The 27,099-nt window shown below is 42.8% G+C and overlaps 1 protein-coding gene across 1 annotated transcript in view; it reads left to right on the top strand.

Moving 5' to 3' along the window:
• Positions 1-27,099, top strand: part of TLL2 (tolloid like 2) — a 337,545-nt gene that overhangs the window by 233,242 nt on the left and 77,204 nt on the right. The window contains exons 8-10 of the mRNA XM_073585855.1: positions 1,303-1,424; positions 2,601-2,716; positions 8,507-8,609. Coding sequence (XP_073441956.1) covers positions 1,303-1,424; positions 2,601-2,716; positions 8,507-8,609 — 341 coding nt within the window. The remainder of the gene's footprint in view (positions 1-1,302; positions 1,425-2,600; positions 2,717-8,506; positions 8,610-27,099) is intronic.

Genomic DNA, 27,099 nt, shown 5'->3' with positions numbered 1-27,099 from the left:
CAGCGCTGTTGAAGGAATAGTTGCCGCTGCCAGATACTGCACATCCACCCCCCCAATTGATTTGAAAAGTTGGCCGATGTGCAGTACCCATCCGTGGCCCCCATACAATTGCCAGAGCTGTGCAGCTCCGTAACTGAGCAGTTCCGTCCTCCGCCGACACTGGGAACACCTGATCACCTCAAATATCACACATATCCTAAAGATAGGCCATCAGTGTTAAAGTCCTGGACAACCCCTTTAACTCATTCTGAAGCCATCCATATATAATCTATAAAAGGTAAAAGGTGGAAAAAAAATTTTTTTATGAAATCTATCAAAAAAATTTAGTTTTAGCCAAAAATATATGCATTGAAGTAAGAGAATAAAAACTGTCCCCAAAGGTGTCCATCCGTAAATGCAGTGTTACTGCATTAATTAACTCATTATAAATAGGCAGTATATACAGTGGTTTGAAAATTGGTTATAACCTTTAATATAAAACTCCAGTCCAAAGTTGCACCAGAAAAAACTGCATTTGTTTCTAGGTACTTTTAGATTTACAGAGAGCGTCGTATCAGCACAGATTTACACATGGGAGTAATGGTATGGCTATATGGCTGTATAGGCGCTTGTTCCCCAGTAAAATGGTGTTTTCTCTTCCGTCCATTCCTTGATAAATTAAGGCAAGGGAATAGCGATAGAATTGAATGGACTAATGTCTTGAACACATATATGGCTTATCAAAATGCTTCTCTTTTCAAGCACTGAGCACTTGGCCTGACAAGCAGATATTTACTCCCCCGTGATCTGATATTAACAACTTATTCTAAGGACAAGTACGGTAATCGATACTGCAGTCCTGAGCAATCCTTCTAACATTTTTTTCTTCCAATCACCTGCAAGCCTAAACAAAGCTAGAAGTGATTCAGTAGCGCTCGTTTATTAAGCCTAGTTGCCCGGGTGAATCACATATATTCATCTGATTTTTTATCTTAGGTGCTGTGAAAAATTAAAGCATCTGCCTGATTGTTTGCCATAGGCTTCTGCTTTACACTTTTCACCATTTTTTTAATATCTTGATTTTCACCCGTATTTATAGTTAATCTAAAAATATTTTTTCCAGCCCCGCTATACACTATAAAATGTAATTTAGGCCAGGAAAGACCTTTTTGTGTTGAAATAGAGCTGTTGAAATAGAGCTCAGAGGTGTCCGTAAAGTTTGTGTTCTGAAAAAATAAAAAAAGATCAAGAGAGAAAACTGTTTTATATTGTGGAAATTTTATTAAGAACATATTCTGCAACATATTTTTTTTCTGTCAATAGGGGTTTATACTATGACACAATACGTCCTCGACAGCCTCTCAGCCATATTCAGACTATTGGGCAACGCATGCGGCTCAGTCGGGGAGACATAGCGCAAGCAAAGAAACTGTACAAATGTCCAGGTAATGATCCATTATTTTTTTTTTTTCTCTTTTTGTATTTTTGATTTATAAGCTTTTTCTGCACTTTGGTCTATCTATCCAAGAGAAATGGATGGATTATCATCTCTGTTCTCAGCATAGATGCATCCTAGTTGCTCCTATTTTCTTTTTTTTCACTGAAGCAGGTAGACTGCCTGAAATTTTTTTTTTCCCCATTGTTTCTTAGCAATACATTAGTTAACAAGAGATCGAACTCTGAAGTACAAATTCTGACTTCTGTGTTTCAACCGTTTTGTAGGGATCCCCATAGAATGTAATGGCTAAGTCTGATCAACAGAAACAGCTAAGAATAGGAATTGCTTAGATTTTCACGGAACCATTTTTAAGGCCACATTCACACATTCAGTAGGTCAGGATTTTACATCAGTATTTATAAGCCCAGGAGTGGGTAAAAAATGCAAAAGTGGTGACGTGTTTCTATCAGGCCGTGTTCACACTTTCAGTATTTTACATCAGTATTTGTTCAACAAAATCAGGAATGGAGAGGAAAAGTATAAGGCCGGGATCACACATACAAGGAATACTGCCGAGTCTTGCATGTTAATACCCATCACTGCCGCTGGCACTCAGGAGCGGAGCGTGCGGCCGTATAGCAATACATGAAGCAGCACGCTCTGCTCCTGAGTGCAGGCGGCAGTGCCGGGTATTAACATGCAAGACTCGGCAGTATTCCTCGCATGTGTGATCCCGGCCTATAATAGAAACACATCACCACTTCTGCATTTATCACCCACTTCTGGTTTTGGCTTACAAATACTGATCAAATACTGAATGTGTGAATGTGGCCTTACTTTTCCTCTGATTGTAGCAGAGATGTAACATAGTAACATAGTAATTAAGGTTGAAGGAAGACTTTAAGTCCATCTAGTTCAACCCAGATCCTATCCTAACATGCTGATCCAGACTCATGACTGGAGTACATTTTCTGAGTCTTGAGCAACTAGAGTTGTGTCTCTTTATTAAATTTTTCTCACTCCATCGGACTTTTAATCAAGACTAGTGAATAAACTCCACTTTAGATTAAGACTCCTTAATCCACCTAAAAAGGATTACTGGACCCCAAAATGTTTCTAGCATACTTGCATGTGTATGCCACAACACATCATTTTTTAAATTTCTTCTTTTATTTTTTTAAAGCATGTGGAGAAACTTTAATGGAATCAAGTGGCAATTTCTCCGCTCCTGGTTATCCAAGTGGTTATCCATCTTACACACATTGTGTATGGAGAATATCTGTAACACCTGGAGAAAAGGTACAGAAGCGTATAATGAAGATGTTACCTGTGTTGTATTTGAAGCATATACAGTGGCATGTAAAAGTTTGGGCACCCCTGGTCAGTATTACTCTAAAATCTCTAAAATGCCTAAAGTTAAAGCTGACACATTTCCTTTGTATTTTAAGCAAAAAATACATACATATTTTCATCTTTTATATTTAAAAACTTACAAAAGAAAAAATGTCTTTTTTTCAAATGTTTGGTCACCCTGCATGGTTAGTACCTAGTAATACCCCATTTTGCAACTATTACAGCTTTTTAATGCTTTTTGTAGCCAGCCATGAATCTTTCAATTCTTGTTAGAGGGATTTTCATCCATTCTTTCTTGAAAAATTCTTCCCTTTCTGTGAGATTCCTGAGTCGTCTTGCATGCACTGCTATTTTGAGGTTTAACCTCAGATTTTCAATGATGTTCAGATCAGGGGACTGTGAGGGTCATTGTAAAACCTTCAGCTTGCGTCTTTTGAGGTAGACTATTGTGGATTATAACGTGTGTTTAGGATAATTATCCATTTGTAGAAACCATCCTCTTTTCAACTCCAGCTTTTTTTACAGATTGTGTTATGTTTGCATCAATAATTTGTTGAAATTTCTTTGAATCCATTCTTCCCTCTATCCGTGAAATATTCCCTGTGCCATTTGGCGCAACACAACCCCAAAGCATGTGCGCTTTTTTTCTCCACACATACCTTTGAGCATTGTTGCCAAAGAGTTCTATTTCAATCTCATCAGTCCACATGACTTATTTTCTAAATGTATCAGGCTTATCTAGATGTTCTTTTGCATACTTGTGACACTGAATTTTATGGAGAGGATGCAGGAGAGGTTTTCTTCTGATGACTTTTTATGAAGGCCATATTTCTCTAGGTGTCTTTGAACAGTAGAACAATGTACCACAACCCCAGAGTCTGCTAAATCTTTCTGAAGGTCTTTTGCAGTCAAGCAGTGGTTTTGATTTGCCTCTTGCAATCCTATGAGCAGCTCTCACTGAACGTTTGCTTGGTCTTCCAGACCTTATCTTGACCGCCACTGTTCCTGTTAACTGCCACTCCTTAATTACATTTCGATCTGAAGAAAGGACAACTTGAAAGCGCTTTACTATCTTCCAATAGCCTATTCCTGCTTTTTGGGCCTCCACCATTTTCATTTTCAGAGTGCTAAGCAGCTGCTTAAAAGAACTTGGGCTGCTGTTTTTTTGGCACAAGGTTATAGCACAAAATTAGAAGAGGCTGGGCTTTTATAAAGCTGGGAAATTTGCACCACCTGGCTTTTCCTAACGATGATTTTAAACAAGCCATAACTCTAACAGGCTATTTAAGGTCTGAAATCTTGGTCAAAGTTATCTGTGTACACAAATCTCCAATTGGGCCCAAACTTTTGCATTGGCCCATTTTCCTTTTTGTAATATTTAAAATGTAAAAAATGGTAATATATTTTTTTTTGCCTAAAATGCAAAGGAAATGTGTCATTTTTAACCCCTTTCCGACATCGGGCATAATAGTACGCCTGTTACGGCTGGCGGAACGCACCAACTTATAAAATAGTAGTAGGTGCGTTCGCAGCCCGGGGTCCACCGTGCAGAGGTGGTACGTTGCTGCTAGATAATGGCGGGAGACTTAAGCGGTGTGAAAACAGTCACACATGGGTTACGTCACCCAATGTGAACAGTAGCGAACTCTGTTAACTCACAGAGCCGCACCACCGCTGAACGTAAATGCCGGAGCCTGTTTAGCTCACAGAGCCCGGCCAAAAGAGCGCACAGTGAACGGCCACAGAACTCTACCCCAAGGACATGGGGTTAGAGTCCCTCTAGGCACACTGAGCGCACGGCGTCACTGCCACGAGCGCTGCTAAAGACACTGGTTATGGAGTGTGGAGCACTCGCACTGAGGCGTGCCGAGTCACTGGGGTGGACTAAAGCCTGACTCCAACTCTGACCTACCTACACCTAAGCCTGGGCGTTAGCAGGCTAGGCTGCACAACACATGCGTACCAAGGGTAGGGGTTTCTTAATGAGTCAGTCACCAGAGACATTCATACGTGCATACACCACTCACTCCTCATAGTCTGAAATTACAGTCTATCTTAGCGCATGGCCGAGCGGCCATGAGAACCTTTTATAGCCGCGAGCGTACGGGACTTTCCTTGCTTCTCGGATGGGCCAATCCGAACACGAGCAGGACCTGAGCACGTGACCTTCGATCTCCAATGGGAGATCACTCCACGGGCATGCTCAGTGGCCCGACATGAGGACTTAGTCCCTGGAGAATCTCGCTGCTGAGCAGCCTGCATTGCCATAGCTGTGCCAGAGGTGGCAGCAGCAAGCAAACCCACGGAGCTGGTCTGGGCAGAGCGCCGGGACCGACGAGTTTGCTGAGCAACCTCCTCTGCGGCTGGAGAGGAATGGCAGACCGTCGGAGGCAAGGCTCGGGATTCTCGCTGTGCAGCGACAGAAATCCGACACCTAACAACCCCAATGTTGGACTCCCTCCCTTTGATATGGGCTCCAGCACTGAGCCCACATCTTTTCCGGCACATGTCAGCTGTTTTGAACTGCTGCCATGTGCCTCTAACAGCCGTGGGTGGAATCTAGTTGTTAACTAGTTAAATGTTGCTGTCAAACTCTGTGGTCGGCGCACAGCGCAAGTAAGCAATTCTGCTACATATAGGCAAATTGATCATCGCTTGTATTTAGCTGAGCCGATCGGGTTATGACAGCTTCTAGTCTCCCATGGAGACTATTGAAGCATGCCAAAAGTAAAAAAAAATATTAAAAAAAAAAAAGAAATATAAAAGTTGCCCCCCTTATGCGCCATTCAAAATAAAACCATAAAGAAATCAAACATACATATTTGGCATCGCCGTGTTCAGAATCGTCCAATCTGTCAATATAAAAAAAAGGATTAACCTGATCGCTAAATGGCGTAAGGGGAAAAAAAGTCAAAACGCCAGAATTAAATTTTTTTGGTACCTGCAACGCTGAATTAAAAAGAAGTAACAGGCGATCAAAAGATCGTATCTGCACCAAAATGGTATCTTTAAAAACGTCTCAGCGCACAAAAAATAATCCCTCACCCAACCCGAGATCACGAGAAATGGAGATGCTATGGGTGTCGGAAAATGGTGCAATTTTATTTATTTTTTTTAACAAACTTTGGAATTTTTTTTTAATCACTTAGATAAAAAGAACCTAGACATGTTCAGTGTCTATGAACTTGTAATGACCTGGAGAATCATAATGGCAGGTCAGTTTTAGCGTTTAGTGAAAATAGTAAAAATGCAAAACAAAAAACAATTGTGGAATTGCACTTTTTTGGCAATTTCACCGCACTTGAATTTTTTTCCCATTTTCCAGTACACGATATGTTAAAACCAAATGGTGTTGTTCAAAAGTACAATTTGTCCCGCAAAAAACAAGCCCTCACATGGCCATATTGACCAAAAACTAAAAAAGTTATGGCTCTGGGAAGAAGGGGAGCAAAAAACGAAAACGCAAAAAGAAAAATACCTTCGGGTGTTAAGGGGTTAACTTTAGGCTTTTTTAGAGAGCATTTCATCTTCAACTTGATTAACTTTTCACAATAACAGTCATTTTGACCAAGGATGTCTAAACCTTTATATCCCACTGTATGTATATGTGATAAATTGTGGCAGCAGCTATGTCATGTAGTAGATCAATCCTGCTGTTCCCGTAAAGAGACAGCTACAGTTTTCCAACCTCCAGTAGAATAACTGCTGTCATTGCTCTATTAACATTTGTAAGGAGGAGGATGAGTTTTCTCCCATTGATGGTAGGAAACAATGTAGAGGAAAGAAGGATTAAAGGGGTGGTCCGAAGGTCAAATACATTTTATTCTAAATCCCGGTCTATTTAGTGCCCTAATCTAAACTAATTTCTAATATGATTACATTAAAAATTCCCTACTGTTCCCTAACTAAGCTAACAGCTATTGTCTTTTTGTCCCCTACTTCTTATGTTATGACTCTTCGTTTGAGTATCAAACAAAGCGTTATCGGGGGGCAGAGGCTCCGGTTACTGCCACAGCCTCTGCCGCCTCCCTGAAACGAAACATCAGTGGTGCTCATTTCAGGGGCGGGGCTAGTCATTGCTGTGTCCCTGCACACTGTTATTGTGGCGCCCCCCCAAGTGACGTCACTTGTCTTTGAATGCTGGATGCTTTGACAACATGCACTGACAGTGCTCATTGCTCTGTGCTGCTGGTTCATTACTACTGACTAGAGCTGACAGCACAGAGCGCGTGCTTCCACTGGGCACATCGCACAATAACATCGCACAGAGACTAGCCCAGCTCCTGAAACTAGCGTGACTGATGATGCTTCGTTTCAGGGAGAGTGCCAAGGCTGTGGCACTGACCGCAGCCTCTGCCATCTGATGGGGCTTCGTTTGAGCATCCTAGCATGCACTGGGAAACTCAAACTAAGAGTCATCAAACAGCAAGTAGGGAACAAAATTATTTGAGGAGCAATCAGCACGGAAGTCTGTGATCGACGCCACTACTCAGCGCCCAGTATATTCAGGAGAAGACGAACAATTGCACACCAAGAATCTAAGATGTGAGGGGGGACTTGGAGGTCTCATCACCAGACGCGTTTTGAGCGATACCTGGGTTCAAACTAAGTCTAAGAGCGCAGGTAGTGCTCAAAAGGCATCTAGTGATGAGACCCCCAAGTCCTTCTACTCACATCTTAAATTGTTGGTGTACAATTGTTCATCTTCTTTTCAAATATTTTTAACTTTCTGCAATAAAGGAATTTGTTTTATATACTGTATACCTGTATCTTAAGCTGGATCTTTCCTTTTTCTCCTGAATATAATTGGCCATACATCCTTCTCCTATAAGGAGATTGAAAAACAATAATAACTGTAGTCAACACTATAATAAATTGCCATCAGATTTATTCTGTTCTATATGAGGACAACATAAAGTGGAGGCAGAAGCAGAGTTTCTTCTTTAATAAAACCTTCCTATCTGCTGCAGCTCTGCTAGTCCTCTCATTGATGAGTTTCTGCCCTATTGTCCTCGATATCCATGAGCTTTGGCTATTCTTGTCCTCCACTATTGATTTCCAGCTTTCTTACTATGCACAGTGTAGGTAATCTGTTTCTCAATGGTGCAAGTAGGGTTAGGAAGCTCATCATTGGCGAGGACTAGCAGATAAGTCAGTGATATTGTTGAAACAACAGCTAAAAGCGCAGTAAGTGACATACAGTAGGTACGGAAAGTATTCAGACCCCTTTAAATTTTTCACTCTTTGTTTGACGGAACTGGAGAGGATCTGCAAGGAAGAATGGCAGAGGATCCCCAAATCCAGGTGTGAAAAAACTTGTTGCATCATTCCCAAGACAACTCATGGCTGTACTAGCTCAAAAGGCGTGCTTCTACTCAATACTGAGCAAAGGGTCTGAATACTTGTGAGATTTCAGATTTTCTTTTTTAATAAATCTGCAAAAATTTCTACATTTCTATTTTTATTCAGTCAAGGTGGGGTGTAGAGTGTACATTAATGAGAAAAAATGAACTTTTTTTGAATTTACTAAATGGCTGCAATGAAACAAAAAGTGAAAAATGTAAAGGGGTCTGAATACTTTCCGTACCCAATGTATATTTGAGATTAGCAATTCTGTCCCTGTTTCATGCTGCTCTCAGACTGGAAGTCATAAACTTGTTGTATGAGTCCTTAAAATTGTAAACCTTATTTTTTAAAATATTTTTAATGCTATTTATTATTTATATGTGGTTTTAGATAGTCCTAAATTTCACAGAGATGGACCTTTTCAAAAGTCGTTTATGCTGGTATGATTATATTGAAATACGAGATGGATATTGGAGAAAGGCGCCATTATTAGGTAAGTTACTCGTATGGACATAGACCTAAGATAATATGCCAATGTCACGCGGGGCTTAGGTCAACTAAGGCTGAAATACCCAGGGCCCCTGTGGTGTCCCTTTAACTAGGGGAAACCCTGTCTGACCCTCAACCCAGGGTTTTTGCTGATGGTGCAAATGCCTGAGCCTCCAACCTTTCCTTATCTCCTGCTCAGCCCTAAGCTTAACCCTCCACCCTCCACCCAGTGAGAAGACAAACCACCAAAGCCCCACACAATAATGACAGACAGGGAGAACTTAAACTGCACCGCGCCGCATACACACAGGACTATACAGTAATGTGAACAGGGCACAATAAAACACAAATATGGGAAGGTGAAAAGGTTACAACGGATCATACGCCACCAGATATGAATCTCTCTCTCTCCAACACCTCCACTCCAGACCGGAACCACTTGGTATGAAACACAAGCTATAATCGGTGACGCCCATAGGCCAGGACGACTATTTAAAGACCGTGGGCGTGACCAAACATCCAACCTGATCTCCAGCTAGATTAACCCCCGACAGCCTGAGAAAATCAAGCCGGCGCCACTGAGGCTATAGTGGACGGAGGTGGAACTACCTCTGCCTGCCGGACGCTGTGGTGTGAATAGCGTCCGACATGACAGTACCCCGTCTTCTACGAGGGACCCCAGGGCCCTCAAGACTCATAGGACCCGGCTTGTCCGGATGACGACGGTGAAAAGAACTGACCAGCCGATCCGCATGTATGTCCGAGGCTGGTACCCAAGACCTCTCCTCCGGACCATACCCCCGCCAGTGTACCAAATACTGAAGAGTACGGCGCACTACTCGAGAGTCCACTACCTTGGAGACCTCAAACTCTAAATCGCCATCCACCATGACCGGAGGTGGCATCGGCGTCATGTCCACAGAGCCTACCACCTTTTTCAATAAAGCCCTGTTAAACACGTTGTGTATCTTGTATACCGCAGGAAGTTCCAACCGATAAGCAACTGGGTTAATGATGGCAGCAATCTTAAAAGGCCCAATAAACCTTGGACCCAATTTTAAAGATGGAATTTTGAGTTTTATGTTTTTAGTCGCTAACCACACCCATTCACCCACACACAGGTCCGGACCTGGCACGCGTCTACTGTCAGCCACCCGTTTGTACCTTGCACTCATGCTCAACAATCGCTGTTTCACCCTCCTCCAGACCGATGATAATTGAGCTCCTAGCTGGTCCTCCTCCGGGATGCCCCCCGAGTCACCCTGACGTAAGGTACAAAATTGAGGATGTTGACCGTAAACACAAAAGAACGGAGACTCTCCCGATGACTGTTGGCGGTGATTATTTAAGGCGAACTCGGCCAGAGGAAGGAAAGTAGACCACTCCTCTTGGTTGTCGGACACAAAGCATCGTAAATACTGCTCCAGATTTGACCATTTGACGGTGGATGAAACGCCGATGAATGTGACAACTTGATCCCCAAACGTGAGCAAAAAGCTTTCCAAAACCTCGCCACAAATTGAGTTCCCCTATCAGATACTATGTCCGACGGAACTCAGTGGAGTCTGACCACCTCCTGCACAAACACCTGAGCCAACGTCTTAGCATTGGGCAAGGAAGGCAACGACACAAAATGCGCCATCTTTGAAAATCGGTCAACCACCACCAGGATGACCGTGTTCCCCGCCGAGGCTGGCAAGTCAGTGATAAAATCCATGGAGATTTCTGTCCATGGCCTATTAGGTACCCCCAGAGGCTGTAGCGTGCCAGCAGGACGGGCTCGGGGCGACTTGGCCCTAGCGCACGTGATGCAAGTTGCCACGTACGAGACCACGTCCTGCCGGATTTTGGGCCACCAGAAACGACGCGATACCAGCTCTAAGGTGCCCTTAACCCCTGGATGACCAGCCAGTACTGAGTCGTGGTGTTCCCTCAACACCTTAAGACGAAGATGAAGGGGTACAAATGATTTGTTGGTGGGAAGTCCTGGCGGTACCTCCTCTTGGGCCTCGGCAATCTCCGCCTCTACCTCAGTCGTGAGAGCCGAGACCACTACACCTTCCTGGAGGATGGGTACCGGCTCTTCCCGAGGTTCTCCCCCCAGAAAACACCTAGACAAGGCATCCGCCTTGGTGTTTTTAGCCCCGGGACGGTAAGTCACCAGAAAATTGAAACGTGTAAAAAACAATGCCCAGCGAGCCTGCCTAGGAGACAGACGCTTGGCCGACTCCAGATAGAGCAGGTTCTTATGGTCGGTGATGACTGTGACCTGGTGAGCCGCCCCCTCCAAGAAGTGTCGCCATTCCTCAAAAGCCAATTTGATGGCCAACAACTCCCTGTTGCCGATATCATAATTCCGTTCGGCCGGCGACAGCTTCTTGGAGAAGTAGGCGCATGGATGCATATCGCTCAAGGACGAGCCTTGTGACAGTACTGCCCCCACTCCCACCTCAGACGCATCAACCTCCACCACAAAAGGTTTAGACACGTCCGGTTGCACCAGAATGGGGGCTGAAGCAAAACTGTTCTTCAGACGCTCAAATGCACGTATCGCGACCTCAGACCAGCTAGCCAGATCGGTACCTTTTTTTGTCATGTCCGTGAGCGGTTTGGCTATAGTAGAAAAGTGTTTTATAAATTTCCTATAATAATTAGCAAACCCAAGGAACCGCTGGAGCGCTTTCAGATTATCAGGCCTTTCCCATTGCAGCACCGCTTGCACCTTCGCGGTGTCCATTTTAAACCCTGCAGCGGACACAATATATCCCAAAAAAGGCAACTCCTGAACAAAAAATAAGCATTTTTCCAGCTTAGCATAGAGCTTATTCTCCCGGAGCAACTGTAACACCTGCCTGACATGCTCTAAATGAGTGTCCCGGTCGCTCGAATAAATGAGGATATCATCCAGGTATACAATCACAAATTTCCCCAGGACATGAGCAAATACATCATTAATAAAATGTTGGAAAACAGCAGGCGCGGTTGTCAACCCAAATGGCATAACCAGGCTCTCAAAATGACCCTCAGGAGTGTTAAACGCCGTCTTCCACTCATCCCCCTGACGGACCCTTATGAGGTTATACGCACCCCTGAGATCAAGCTTGGAAAACCACTTCGCCCCCGCCACCTGGTTGAACAAATCAGGGATCAAAGGCATCGGGTAGGGATCACGGATCGTAATCTGGTTTAACTCCCGGAAATCCAGACACGGGCGTAACCCCCATCTTTCTTCTTAATAAAGAAAAACCCCGCTGCTACAGGCGTGGACGAAGGCCGGATGTGTCCTTTGCTCAGACTCTCCGCGATGTAGTCTTTCAGAGCTTGTCTCTCTGGACCAGAAATATTAAACATCCTGGCCTTAGGTAATTTGGCATCGGGTTTTAACCTAATCACACAGTCATAGGCTCGATGTGGCGGCAGTTCTGAGCAACCCCTCTCAGAGAATACATCCGCGAAATCCTGCAAAGCCTCCGGAAGGCTGGGCGTCACGGCGGACACACATGTGGCCAAGCAATTGTCCTGGCAGAAACCACTCCATTGGACTATGTCCTGAGTTTTCCAATCAATCACCGGGTTGTGCCTGGACAACCATGGAAAACCCAGGACCATTTGTGCTGGGAGATTACGGAGAACCCTACATGTAACCGACTCAGAATGTAGGACCCCAATGTGGAGTTTCACCTCAGCCTCAAACTCCGTAATCTCCCCTTGTGGGAGGGGAGCGGCATTAATGGTAACCACCTGAATGGGATGAGGGAGTTTTTCGATCTTAAACCCGGCAGTGCGTGCAAACTCCTCATCTATGAGATTGGTGGCGGAACCGCTATCCACAAACACTGATATGGGTAGCTCTCTGCCCGCGATAATAACCTTGGCAGGGAGCATACATTGAGATACCATCATGGAGGATATGCATACGCTCAGTTGGGCCTCCTCCATACCCTCTGAGCTTAACAGTTTTCCGCCGGTGTGACCTTCTTCGGTAGCACAGGACAAACGTTAACATAATGATTTCTTTTACCACAGTAAAAACATGCTCCGGGCTTCCTGAACCCAGGAACACGACGCTTAACCTGTGACACCCCCGCAATTTGCATAGGTTCAGTGGGCTCACCTGCAGCAAACACACTTGCACCTCTGCTTTCCCCCAGGGGTAGCGTCTCCTGTGCCCCCTGACGCAAACAGCGATCAATACGTATAACCAAACTCATGGCAGACTCCAACGATGCAGGAGTCTCATACATCAGGAGGGCCTGTTTAACGTTCCCTGATACCCCATGAATAAACTGGCTCCGCAGCGCTGGGTCGTTCCACTGTGTGTCTACTGCCCAACGGCGAAATTCTGAACAATAGTCCTCCGCCAAGCGCTCCCCCTGGCGGAGGGCGCGGATTTTAGATTCCGCTAGAGCCAATCTGTCAGGATCATCCTAAATGAGCCCGAGTGCAGAAAAAACATTATCGACAGAATGAAATGTAGCAGAGTCAGCTGGTAAGGAAAATGCCCATGCTTGGGGGTCACCACTCAGTAATGATAACACCAGACCCACCCGCTGAGCCTCATTACCTGAGGAGACCGGGCGCATGCGGAAGTATAACTTGCAGGCCTCCCGAAATATGACAAATTTGCTGCGTTCCCCTGAGAATCGTTCTGGCAGCGGGATCTTCGGCTCTGCACCGATACCTGCAGATGCCGTTTGCACCTTCGCTACTACCAGGCCCTGCTGCTGAACTGCCCCTTTCAACTCGGAGACCTGTAAGGACAGCGCCGCCAACTGGCGGGTTATGGAATCCATGGGATCCATGGACTCCAGAAAAATGTAGGCCGATTATAATGTCACGCGGGGCTTAGGTCAACTAAGGCTGAAATACCCAGGGCCCCTGTGGTGTCCCTTTAACTAGGGGAAACCCTGTCTGACCTTCAACCCAGGGTTTTTGCTGATGGTGCAAATGCCTGAGCCTCCAACCTTTCCTCATCTCCTGCTCAGCCCTAAGCTTAACCCTCCACCCTCCACCCAGTGAGAAGACAAACCACCAAAGCCCCACACAATAATGACAGACAGGGAGAACTTAAACTGCACCGCGCCGCATACACACAGGACTATACAGTAATGTGAACAGGGCACAACAAAACACAAATATGGGAAGGTGAAAAGGTAACAATGGATCATACGCCACCAGATACGAATCTCTCTCTCTCCAACACCTCCACTCCAGACCGGAACCACTTGGTATGAAACACAAGCTATAATCGGCGACGCCCATAGGCCAAGACGACTATTTAAAGACCGTGGGCGTGACCAAATATCCAACCTGATCTCCAGCTAGATTAACCCCCGATAGCCTGAGAAAATCAAGCCGACACCACTGAGGCTATAGTGGACGGAGGTGGAACTACCTCTGCCTGCCGGACGCTGTGGTGTGAATAGCGTCCGACATGACAGCCATATACAATGTAATGCATTATGTGCCATGAATGCACTATGGAGCCTATTCATTAAGACTGGAGTTGCTGGTCTTAATTAAGGGGCTCATTAGAGTACAATGTGTCTAACCATTCTGGAGCACCAGTTAAGTGGCATGCACCACTGCAAGAAATGTACTCCAGTTGGGGACTGGAGTAAGTTACCATTAGTTTATCTTTTGATTAATTTGATGGGTGGGCGTAGGCACGTCCTTTCCAGACCCATGGCCGAGACTGGCTTACAAACTCCAATTGTCATAATATTTATTCACAACTTTCAAGCTTCACAAAAAAAATGTCACTTATTAAGTTTTTTTATGCCAAAATACTGGAAGGCCCTATTTATTTTTAAGGCTGACCTGTTTTAATAATTCACAGCTTACTACTGAGGTAAGCCGTACAACATTTATATCCCGAATATAAAACTATTTATAGTAGAATTAGTCGACTATAAAAGCTCATTTTACTTTGGATTTTTTCACCTTTTACGTATGTTCTCACGGGAACTTCAGCAGCAGAAACAAAACACATGAAAATAGTATTTACTGCTGTGGGGTTTTATTGCAGAAAAGGTGTGGATTTACCACTTTGCATTGCAGCGGTTGAAATCCTAAATTCTATATGCAGCATAGATTATCATACTGTGGATTTCATACATCGGGTATTAGCCCCCTGGGAACAAACTTAAAGAATCAGAAGTAAAAGTCACTTGTTAAATCTTGTCCACCTATGCGGGGAAGGTAAATTGGGATTTATGGGTTCTTTTTGAAAGCTCTTGTTATAATGGGGTCTCTCATCCCTGATTCTTTTAATTTTGCAAATCAGTCAACCAAAATTGTGACACAGGGTTTGTACAGCGTACAATTATAAAGTGTACTGCTGCTGCCCCCTATAGGATGTGAACAAATTATTTTTTTTATAAATTGTGTGGCTATGACATAGCACACGTTATTTTTCTATCTGATATCTTAAAGCTTGATAACAGAATTGATTTTGCTCCTTAACAGTATTTAATGTATAATCTATGACAGGTCTAGTAGAATTGTTTTCTGTTAGGTACACTATGTGGAGGTTTCTGCAGGTTGTGAGCAGCAAGAAATGTTGATTAGCAATATTAAATATTAATAGTGGGAAAAAAGCTGTTACAGAAGTTTTCCGTGGCAAAGAAGTGTTATTTCTAAAAGTTTTTACCATTATGCCTTCCGCATTGATTTCTCTAGATTTTCAAGATTTCCTTGCAGTCATTTAATTGGAGCGGTCATTGTTTTCGTTCAGTCCCCACAAGTGTACTAGCAAAAAATTCAAATCCATCTATCAGAGCTGTGTCCTGTGACTAACCAAGCAATTGTGTGTAAAAGCTAGTAGACTGCCCAAACGTGTGTGATGCAAAAAAAATTAGCTTTTTATTCTGTCATACAAAATGCAACGTTTCGACCTAATACATGTCTTTTTCAAGCATACGAAATGGTGCAAACAACAGGTTTAAATAGGATAGATAATCAAGAGGACTTCAATCAGGACTCTAGGTTCCACCCCTATCTAAAACACCACCTGTCATATTTATCAAAAATACGCGCACAATACACAATTGTCACAATACACATTGTTTACTGTGACCCAGAGGAGCCTGTAGTCCACAACATCTGATTTCTCATACTCCTGCATTGATTAGAAGTACTTCACCTTCATATTAAACGGTTCAGGTTTATTTTAGCAGTGCAGGAGTTAATCTCAGTTGAGCGCTCCTGGAAGATTTCCTGCATTAAGGCTCAGCTGTTCACTGTTAGCCACTCCCATCTCCTATATAATCGGGGGCCTGTCAAGCACTCATTGCCAGAGCTAGCTTTTGCTGCATAGCTGGAGGTTGTTGGTTGTTATTGGAGAAGACGTTTGGTGGATTTAAATTTGACTGTTGTTAGGTTTCAGGTGTGTGCTAATTCCCCTTCTTCTCCTACTTTGGTTTAACCTCATCCTCCACTTCGCGGTGTATTCTTCTGTTGTCTGTGTGAGTATATTTGTATGATTGGTGTTTCCCTTTATCCCTGTTCCTATTACCTTGTTAGAATGGTAGATGTATTACAGTACACTACTACTCCCCTCTTCCCTGGGTGGGGGAAGGGTACAGACTGTGGCGGATTCAGGAGCTAAGGCAAGATACATGGCCCCAGTGTCTTCCGGTTTACAGGGCAAAGGAGGGAGCCCCTAGCATTAGGGACAAGAAAGGAAGCCTTGGTCCTGGGACACCCAACAACAGAGTTGTGACAATAATAACATAAGTGCATGACGCACAATGAATCACTATATCAATAAATATTTCATAAAGCCGAAATATCAGAAAGTGGGCTGTGTCCCTGTGATGGAATGGTGTATAAGCATCCTCGTCATCTCAGAACCATATACCCAATTGAAAAAACTCTATGTGCTGCAGCCCAAAGCGCATGCTCGAGCGTTGTCCAATCCTGGACTAGGCCGTGTAATGTTCTCAAGCCGCGGTCACATGTTCCAGGTTGTGCAAATAATACACTGCCCACCACACATGTGTGAGTGTCATCCAATCGTGGACTAGGCCCCGCATCATCATTTCGCCAAGATAACATGGTCTCAGATCTGCAATGAATCAACTTGATTTCAGCACCATAGAAACTGCGATCACATTATTGCTTAATCATGGTGATCTGTCACCATAGAAATAGTGGTCACATGGCCTCACAGCAATATTGAACATGGGAAAAAATAAAACTACAAGTTCTAGGGCAAAAAAAGAAAACAATAGAAAAACTGTAAAAAAAAAAAAAAAAAAAAAAAAGGGGAACAAAAAGAATCCACAGAAAAAAGAGAGGCGGATAAAAAGGGCAAAACACAATATATAAAATAAGCCATTCTGATCTGCCTGCAAATACTATCTTCAAGTCGACCCCATGCTTTGTTTTCTTGAAATAGATAACCTAAAATAAGGAAACAAGTTAAAACAAACTGCAGTATGAAGCAAACAGGATATGAACAATTCGATATCAAATACATCCAAAAATATTATATTCAGTATTAATCTCTTTCAGATATAAACAATCCAACTCGTATATCCAACGTACTGTAACTCCTTTTTCTTCAACATTCTTAATCCGTCAGCCACCTCTTCTTGGTATAGGTACATTATCTGTCCCCCTAAATCTAACTTGATTCACAGAATGTCTATTATCTATAAAATGTTTTGAAATTGGTAGGTCAACTAAACGCACTCTTATGTTTACTAAAATGCATGCGCCCATATTTCCACAGTGGTCTCACCCACATTGAGTAACCCACATGGCAAGATATTAGGTTAAAAAACTTGATGAACATGAATATATAGTTGAAACCAGAAGTTTGCATACACTATATAAAATGACATATATGCATGTTTTTTTCAATATCTGACATGAAATCAGAATAAATCTTTCCTGTTTTAGGTCAATTAGCATGTCCATAATTATTAATATTTGCCAAATGCCAGAATGAGAGAGAGAATATTTGAAGGCATTTTTATTCCTTACTACAGTGGTCCCCAACCTTTCTGATCTTGAGAGCCACATTCAGCTTAGACAGAGGGTCGCAAGCGACATTCAGCACTGAGAGAGTGGCGCGAGCCACATCCAGCTCCCATCCCCTTCAAAGTAGTGTCAATCAAAGCCCCCTTTACAGGTATAATGATAACCAAAGCTTATCCACAGAAATCACTCCAAAGCAGTACACTGAGATCCAGGGGTCCCCACAATACCCCCATTCAGTATTCTCCCATCAAGGACTCCAAACACACTGTCACATCCAGCTTTGAGCACCTCCTCTAACAGGTAGTACCATCCTCCAGCGTACCATGCCTAAAACATCTAAGACCAGTAAATGTGCATCCAGATCTGCTCTTCTGTGCAGGGCTACCCCCAAAATTCACCATTTTGAGATTTACTCTTCATACCTGTTTCCTAGACCTAGACCTAATGCACCAAGCTTGCAGACAGTTGCGAGCCACAATTCCTTGGACCACGAGCCACATGTGAATCATTGAGCTACAGGTTGGGAATTCCTGCCTTACTGCAAAATCAAAAGTTTACATACACTAAGACTACTATGCTTTTAAAGAATTATGGACTGCCTATATGATGATGTCATGTGTTTGGAAGCTTTTGAGATTTTTCGGCAACATCTGAGTTACACATCTGTGGATGTATTTTAATGCACACCTAAAAAACACTGCTTCTTTGTGTAATATCATGGGAAAGTCTCAAGAAATCAGCCAAGATATCAGGAAGGGAATTGTAGACTTGCACAAGTCTAGCTCATCCTTGGGTACAATTTCAAGATACCTGAAAGTGCCACGTTCATCTGTACAAAAAATTATACGCAAGTATAAACAAGATAGGAATGTCCAGCCATCATACCGCTCAGGAAGGAGATGGGTTCTGTGTCCCAGAGATGAACATGCTTTGGTCCAACATGTGCATATCAATCCAAGGACAAGAGCAAAAGACCCTGTGAAGATAATGGGGAAGCTGGTAAGATTGTGTAAATATCCACAGTGAAATGAGTACTGTATAAACATGGACTGAAAGTCCACTCTGCCAGGAAGAAGCCATTATTCCAAAAGAAACGTAAAAAAGCCAGATTAATGTTTACAAATGCACACAGGAACAAAGACCTTAATTTTTGGAGACATGTCCAGTGGTTTGATGAAACTGAAATTGAACTTTTTGGCCATAATGACCATTGTTTCGTTTGGAGGAAAGAGGGAGAATCTTGGAAGCCTAAGAACACCATCTCAACTGCGAAACATGGGAGTGAGAGCATCATGTTTTGGGGTTGTTTTGGTGCAGGAGGGACTGGTGCATTTCACACAAAATAGATGGTATCATGAATGAACAATGACCCGAAGCATACTGCCAAAATGGTAGCAAAGTGGCTTAATGATAACAAAGTCAATGTTTTGGAGTGGCCATCTCAAAGCCCTGACGAAGCCGAAACGTGTTGGGGAGGGCGGCTGTCCAGACCAGGTGACTTGTAAGTTATACCTTATACTTTCCATACTCTTTGATGTCCAACGCTGTTTTCATAAATTTTCCTGGTCCATGACATACGCTATGCATAAACTGACACCTATTGGTGCTATTGGGTATTATTCCCATTATTCATGTGGTGTATCTATATATTTTTTGCACTTTATATACGTTTTCTTATTTTTATTTATATAATTATGATGTACATAGGGAATTAATATACAATTTTCACTAATTTGTACGCACCTTACTTATGAATATATATTATTATTTTGTTTTTAAATTTTTGTCACTGTATATTTTTGAGATATATATTTGTTAGCACCATTTACTGCAATAATATTCCCTTATGAAATGGATAGTACTGCCCTCTTATGTATATTTTTATATTATAAAACACTGATGCTTTCTACTTTTAAAATATCTCAAGTACCTTTATTTATTAAATAATAAAGTATATATATTTTTACATTCAGGACTTATGGTCAGTGTGTTCTTGGGTGTTGTGCTGCATTTTGTATGCTTGAAAAATACCTGTATGACTGTAGGTCGAAACATTGCATTTTGAATGGTAGAATGAGACCAGCTATTATTTTTAGTATCACCCAGGTATGGATGCTGTCTACTGTAGTTTACTTTCATGTTGTTTCCAAATCCTTAGGATTTTGGAAAATGCATCACACCTGGATCTATACCTATCCAAGATGACGGCTGCTGGCAATTTTTCCCACTATTAATCAAGCAAATGTGTGTCCATCACGTGACAAAGACAGACTATTTTTTTTTTTCTTGTTGCACTTAAGCAGCGTAACTTTTTAATTATTCAATCTATATACAGTTGTGGCCAAAAGTATTGCCACCCCTGCAATTTTGTCAGATAATACTCATTTTCTTCCTGAAAATGATTGCAAACACAAATTCTTTGGTATTATTATCTTCATTTAATTTGTCTTAAATGAAAAAACACAAAAAGAATTGTCCTAAAGCCAAATTGGACATAATTCCACACCAAACATAAAAAAGAGGGTGGACAAAAGTATTGGCACTGTTCGAAAAATCATGTGATGCTTCTCTAATTTGTGTAATTAACAGCACCTGTAACTTACCTGTGGCACCTAACAGGTGTTGGCAATAACTAAATCACACTTGCAGCCAATTGACATGGATTAAAGTTGACTCAACCTCTGTCCTGTGTCCTTGTGTGTACCACATTGAGCATGGAGAAAAGAAAGAAGACCAAAGAACTGTCTGAGTACTTGAGAAACCAAATTGTGAGGAAGCATGAGCAACCTCAAGGCTACAAGTCCATCTCCAAAGACCTGAATGTTCCTGTGTCTACCGTGCGCAGTGTCATCAAGAAGTTTAAAGCCCGTGGCACTGTGGCTAACCTCTCTAGATGTGGACGGAAAAGAAAAATTGACAAGAGATTTCAACACAAGATTGTGCGGATGTTGGATAAAGAACCTCGACTAACATCCAAACAAGTTCAAGCTGCCCTGCAGTCCGAGGGTACAACAGTGTCAACCCGTACTATCCGTCGGCGTCTGAATGAAAAGGGACTGTATGGTAGGAGACCCAGGAAGACCCCACTTCTTACCCCGAGACATAAAAAAGCCAGGCTGGAGTTTGCCAAAACGTACCTGAAAAAGCCTAAAACGTTTTGGAAGAATGTTCTCTGGTCAGATGAGAGAAAAGTAGAGCTTTTTGGGCAAAGGCATCAACATAGAGTTTACAGGAGAAAAAAAGAGGCATTCAAAGAAAAGAACACGGTCCCTACAGTCAAACATGGCGGAGGTTCCCTGATGTTTTGGGGTTGCTTTGCTGCCTTTGGCACTGGACTGCTTGACCGTGTGCATGGCATTATGAAGTCTGAAGACTACCAACAAATTGTGCAGCATAATGTAGGGCCCAGTGTGAGAAAGCTGGGTCTCCCTCAGAGGTCATGGGTCTTCCAGCAGGACAATGACCCAAAACACACTTCAAAAAGCACTAGAAAATGGTTTGAGAGAAAGCACTGGAGACTTCTAAGGTGGTCAGCAATGAGTCCAGACCTGAATCCCATAGAACACCTGTGGAGAGATCTAAAAATGGCAGTTTGGAGAAGGCACCCTTCAAATATCAGGGACCTGGAGCAGCTTGCCAAAGAAGAATGGTCTAAAATTCCAGCAGAGCATTGTAAGAAACTCATTGATGGTTACTGGAAGCGCTTGGTCGCAGTTATTTTGGCTAAAGGTTGTGCAACCAAGTATTAGGCTGAGGGTGCCAATACTTTTGTTTGGCCCATTTTTGGAGTTTTGTGTGAAATGATCAATGTTTTGCTTTTTGCTTTATTCTCTTTTGTGTTTCTTCATTTAAGACAAATTAAATGAAGATAATAATACAGATACAGCACCAAGTGGATTAAATATCCACAAATTCTCACGATACAAAGTAGCAAATCAGCAATAGAGAAAAATCATAAAACATAACCTTTAATGGATAGGATAAAAGCTACCAAAGATTATAGTGGAAGTAAAAATACACTAGATCAAGTGCCACAGACCATAATGGAAGGTATCTGTATAAATCTCTGCAACAGATCACCACCAATATATACATGTGGCTATTCCATGTCCAAAAATTTGAAAAGATTGGACCAACAAATACTTGGTCTAAATCGTTCAGAAGACCAAGTAAAAAAAAATCAACAGTTTCCTTATCAGAGGAACAGAAAAAACCCTCTACCCTGTACAGGTTATCAAGGAATATGCCTATTCATGTATATAATGAAGACATCAAAATAATAAATCCATCAGCATAATGTGAAAAGGAAAGATCTCACCACATGAAAATGGAGGATGTCCACGGTCAGATGTCCCATCAGAGTCATGTCAGGTCAGGAAAAAAGGTATTCACCCTATTCAAGCCCTAAAAGAGCTACCATTTCTGACACCCATGACTCCCGCCCTGACAAGGGCAGTCCACATCTGACCCCTACAAAAAATGGCCCTACAAAGTCCCTGTGCATCCCGACGCGTTTTGTCACTTATTGACTCTTCAGGACCTATTAGCACATATTGGGCATCATCACAGAGTATACAGGCTGCCTCCTAAGATGACAATGGAGTGAGGCAGACTGATAAGGAGGGCGCTTAAATAAACTGCCAATCAAATAGAATACATCCACCTGAGGTTTCTTGGGACGCACGCCGTCCACCATTACCCCTTATGGAACGCAGGCACGTGATGAGTGTATTGGTAAGAAACGCCCACCTCCTTTACCTCATTCAGTTCCAGGCAATAGTGTACATAGGCCGGCGTGTCCCGCGGCAAGAGCCGCCTTATTTCCGGTTGAGTCATACTGCCCAAAAGTAAAATGGCCGCCACACTTCCGGTCATGCGCACTCATATTCCATCAGTGCCAACAGGGCGGAAGTAAAACATGCGACAAAGGTCGCAATACTTCCGATTAACAATACTGCCAGTAGGCAATATGGCCCCCAAACTTCCGGTCATGCGCGCATTAATCAGTCCGTGCGCCGATATTTACAAGCGGACGGACAGGCCGTACAGCTCTAATAGGCCTCCCCCCAAAACAACGATTGTGACAAGTAGTGCCAAACAACCAAAGTCATGGGAACATAATGAAGGGAATACAGCAAAATGTCTCAATCAAGAAGCCTCAAAAGAGCAATAACAAAATCAAAATAAATAAAAGGGCAGAAAAACGAAAACAAAAGGTGGAAAAAATAACAAAAATTCAAACTCAGAATATAAAGGTAGCAAACAAAATATATAAAGAAGGGTATTTTACAGTATATACAAAGGAAATAAAAGCATAAAGTTCACACATATATCCAATCCCTAAATATAGCAGCCATAATTGAGTTGGTCATTAAGCCCTCCTTGGGTCATGGTATTCAGACAAAAAATCCACTTAGTCTCTTTTTGTAGAATGGTGCGATCCCAATTGCCACCTCTTGGTGGTTTTTTACCCTTTCAATCCCCCAAAAATATGGTTTTTCTGCCCTTTTATTTATTTTGATTTTGTTATTGCTCTTTTGAGGCTTCTTGATTGAGACATTTTGCTGTATTCCCTTCATTATGTTCCCATGACTTTGGTTGTTTGGCACTACTTGTCACAATCGTTGTTTTGGGGGGAGGCCTATTAGAGCTGTACGGCCTGTCCGTCCGCTTGTAAATATCGGCGCACGGACTGATTAATGCGCGCATGACCGGAAGTTTGGGGGCCATATTGCCTACTGGCAGTATTGTTAATCGGAAGTATTGCGACTAGAGTTGAGCGATACCGTCCGATACTTCAAAGTATCGGATCGGAATGGATCGGCCGATCTTAAAAAAAAGTATCGGTATCGCCGATTCCGATACCGGAAGTCCCATTCAAGTCTATGGGACTTCCGGTATCGGAATAAGAAAAACCCTGTTTTTGCCTTGTACAGCCTCTCTGGGGTCTGTACGGCCCTTTCGGGGGGCTGTGCCGGCCTGCGAGGGGGTCAGTGCAGGCTCCGGTGGTCTGTGCCGGCCTGCCGGGGGGCTGTGCCGGCCTGCCAGTGGTCTGTGCAGGCTCCGGTGGGCTGTGCCGGCCTGCCGGTGGTCTGTGCAGGCTCCGGTGGGCTGTGCCGGCCTGCCGGGGGGCTGTGCCGGCCTGCCGGGGGTCTGTGCAGGCTTCGGGGGTCTGTGCAGGCATCGTCCGATGGGACTACAAGTCCCATCTGGCGATGCCTGCTACCATGACAGTGATTGACACATTAGCCAATGATGGGACAGTAGTAGTCCCATCATCCGGCTAATGTGTTGAATGTAAAAAAAAAAAAAAAAATTACATGCTACATTCATACTACATACTACATACATGCTACATTCATACTACATATATACTACATGCAACATACATACTACATATATACTACATGCATGCTACATGCATACTACATATATACTACATGCAACATACATACAACATATATACTACATGCATGCAACATGCATACTACATATATACTACATGCTACATACATACTACATATATGCTACATATATACTACATGCATGCTACATACATACTGCATGCTACATACATACTGCATGCTACATACATACTACATGCTACATACATACTACATATATGCTACATACATACTACATATATACTACATGCATGCTACATACATACTGCATGCTACATACATACTACATGCTACATATATACTACATACATACTACATGCATGCTACATACATACCACATACATACTACATACATACTACATACATACTACATGCATGCTACATACATACTACATGCTACATACATACTACATATATACTACATACATACTACATACAATACATTCATACAATACATACATAGACATACAGTACATATAACAGAGTAACATACTTACCAATACTTGTCACATTGTTCCCCGAAGCCATTGTCTTTTACGGAATAAATATTAACATAACAAACCACAAAAATACTCACCCACGATCCGAAGCAGTCCACGAGTGTGTCCCACGACGATCTTGGGTAGAGAACTGCAACATCAGCTGATGCTGCCGTTCTCTACGGGCTGCAGGAATCCAATGACGGAAGGTAGGTATCCTTCCGCACTGTATTCCTCCGCCACTTAAAAAAAAAAAAGTCCCTAGTCTCACTTTATGCCATTGCTGTGTGGGAATTTCCCACGCAGCAATGGCATAAAGTGAGACTAGGGACTTTTTTTTTTTTAAGTGGCGGAGGAATACAGTGCGGAAGGATACCTACCTTCCGTCATTGGATTCCTGCAGCCCGTAGAGAACGGCAGCATCAGCTGATGCTGCAGTTCTCTACCCAAGATCGTCGTGGGACACACTCGTGGACTGCTTCGGATCGTGGGTGAGTATTTTTGTGGTTTGTTATGTTAATATTTATTCCGTAAAAGACAATGGCTTCGGGGAACAATGTGACAAGTATTGGTAAGTATGTTACTCTATGTTATATGTACTGTATGTCTATGTATGTATTGTATGAATATATTGTATGTAGTATGTATGTAGTATATATGTGGTATGTATGTAGCATGTAGTATGTATGTAGTAAGTATGTAGCATGCATGTAGCATGCAGTATGTATGTAGCATGCATGTAGTATATATGTAGTATGTATGTAGCATGTAGTATGTATGTAGCATGCATGTAGTATATATGTAGTATGTATGTAGCATGTAGTATGTATGTAGCATGCATGTAGTATGTATGTAGTATGTATGTGGTATGTATGTAGCATGTAGTATGTATGTAGCATGCATGTAGTATATATATGTTATGTATGTAGCATGCATGTAGTATGTATGTATTATGTATGTAGTATGTATGTAGCATGCATGTAGTATGTATGTAGTATGTATGTAGTATGTATGTAGCATGTAGTATGTATGTAGCATGCATGTAGTATGTATGTAGTATGTATGTAGTATGTATGTGGTATGTATGTAGCATGTAGTATGTATGTAGCATGCATGTAGTATATATGTGTTATGTATGTAGCATGCATGTAGTATGTATGTAGCATGCATGTAGTATGTATGTAGTATATATGTGGTATGTATGTAGTATGTATGTAGTATGTATGTGGTATGTATGTAGCATGTAGTATGTATGTAGCATGCATGTAGTATATATGTGTTATGTATGTAGCATGCATGTAGTATGTATGTAGTATGTATGTAGTATGTATGTAGCATGCATGTAGTATGTATGTAGTATATATGTGGTATTTATGTAGTATGTATGTAGCATGCAGTATGTATGTAGCATGCATGTAGTATATATGTAGTATGTATGTAGCATGTAGTATGTATGTAGCATGCATGTAGTATATATGTAGTATGTATGTAGCATGTAGTATGTATGTAGCATGCATGTAGTATGTATGTAGTATTTTTTTTTTTTTTTTTAACATTTAACACATTAGTCGGATGATGGGACTACTACTGTCCCATCATTGGCTAATGTGTCAATCACTGTCATGGTAGCAGGCATCGCCAGATGGGACTTATAGTCCCATCGGACGATGCTTGCACAGACCCCCGGACATCAGCACAGCCCCCCGGCAGGCCGGTACAGACCCCCACAGGGTGCACAGACCATCGGCAGGCTGGCACAGCCCCCCGGCAGGCCGGTACAGACCCCGGGCAGTCCACACAGCCCCCCGGCAGGCCGGCAGAGACCCCCGGAAGGCCCGAAATGACGGCGCATCATGATGCGCACACACCGCGCATCATGATGACGTCAGGCTGTCAATCAACTTTTAACTTCCGATTCCGATGCCGACTTCCGATATTGAAAAAATATCGGAAGTCGGTATCGGAATTCCGATACAGCAAGTATCGGCCGATACCCGATACTTGCGGTATCGGAATGCTCAACACTAATTGCGACCTTTGTCGCATGTTTTACTTCCGCCCTGTTGGCACTGATGGAATATGAGTGCGCATGACCGGAAGTGTGGCGGCCATTTTACTTTTGGGCAGTATGACTCAACCGGAAATAAGGCGGCTCTTGCCGCGGGACACGCCGGCCTATGTACACTATTGCCTGGAACTGAATGAGGTAAAGGAGGTGGGCGTTTCTTACCAATACACTCATCACGTGCCTGCGTTCCATAAGGGGTAATGGTGGACGGGGTGCGTCCCAAGAAACCTCAGGTGGATGTATTCTATTTGATTGGCAGTTTATTTAAGCGCCCTCCTTATCAGTCTGCCTCACTCCATTGTCATCTTAGGAGGCAGCCTGTATACTCTGTGATGATGCCCAATATGTGCTAATAGGTCCCCTGAAGAGTCAATAAGTGACGAAACGCGTCGGATGCACAGGGACTTTGTAGGGCCATTTTTTGTAGGGGTCAGATGTGGACTGCCCTTGTCAGGGCGGGAGTCATGGGTGTCAGAAATGGTAGCTCTTTTAGGGCTTGAATAGGGTGAATACCTTTTTTCCTGACCTGACATGACTCTGATGGGACATCTGACC

The sequence above is a fragment of the Dendrobates tinctorius genome, unplaced genomic scaffold (assembly GCF_039654945.1).
Source record: "Dendrobates tinctorius isolate UK_male_01 unplaced genomic scaffold, ASM3965494v1 ptg000089l, whole genome shotgun sequence".
Classification (NCBI taxonomy): Eukaryota; Metazoa; Chordata; class Amphibia; order Anura; family Dendrobatidae; genus Dendrobates; species Dendrobates tinctorius.
The sequence above is the reverse complement of the archived record's forward strand: the minus strand, read 5'-3'. Positions and strand labels throughout refer to the sequence as shown.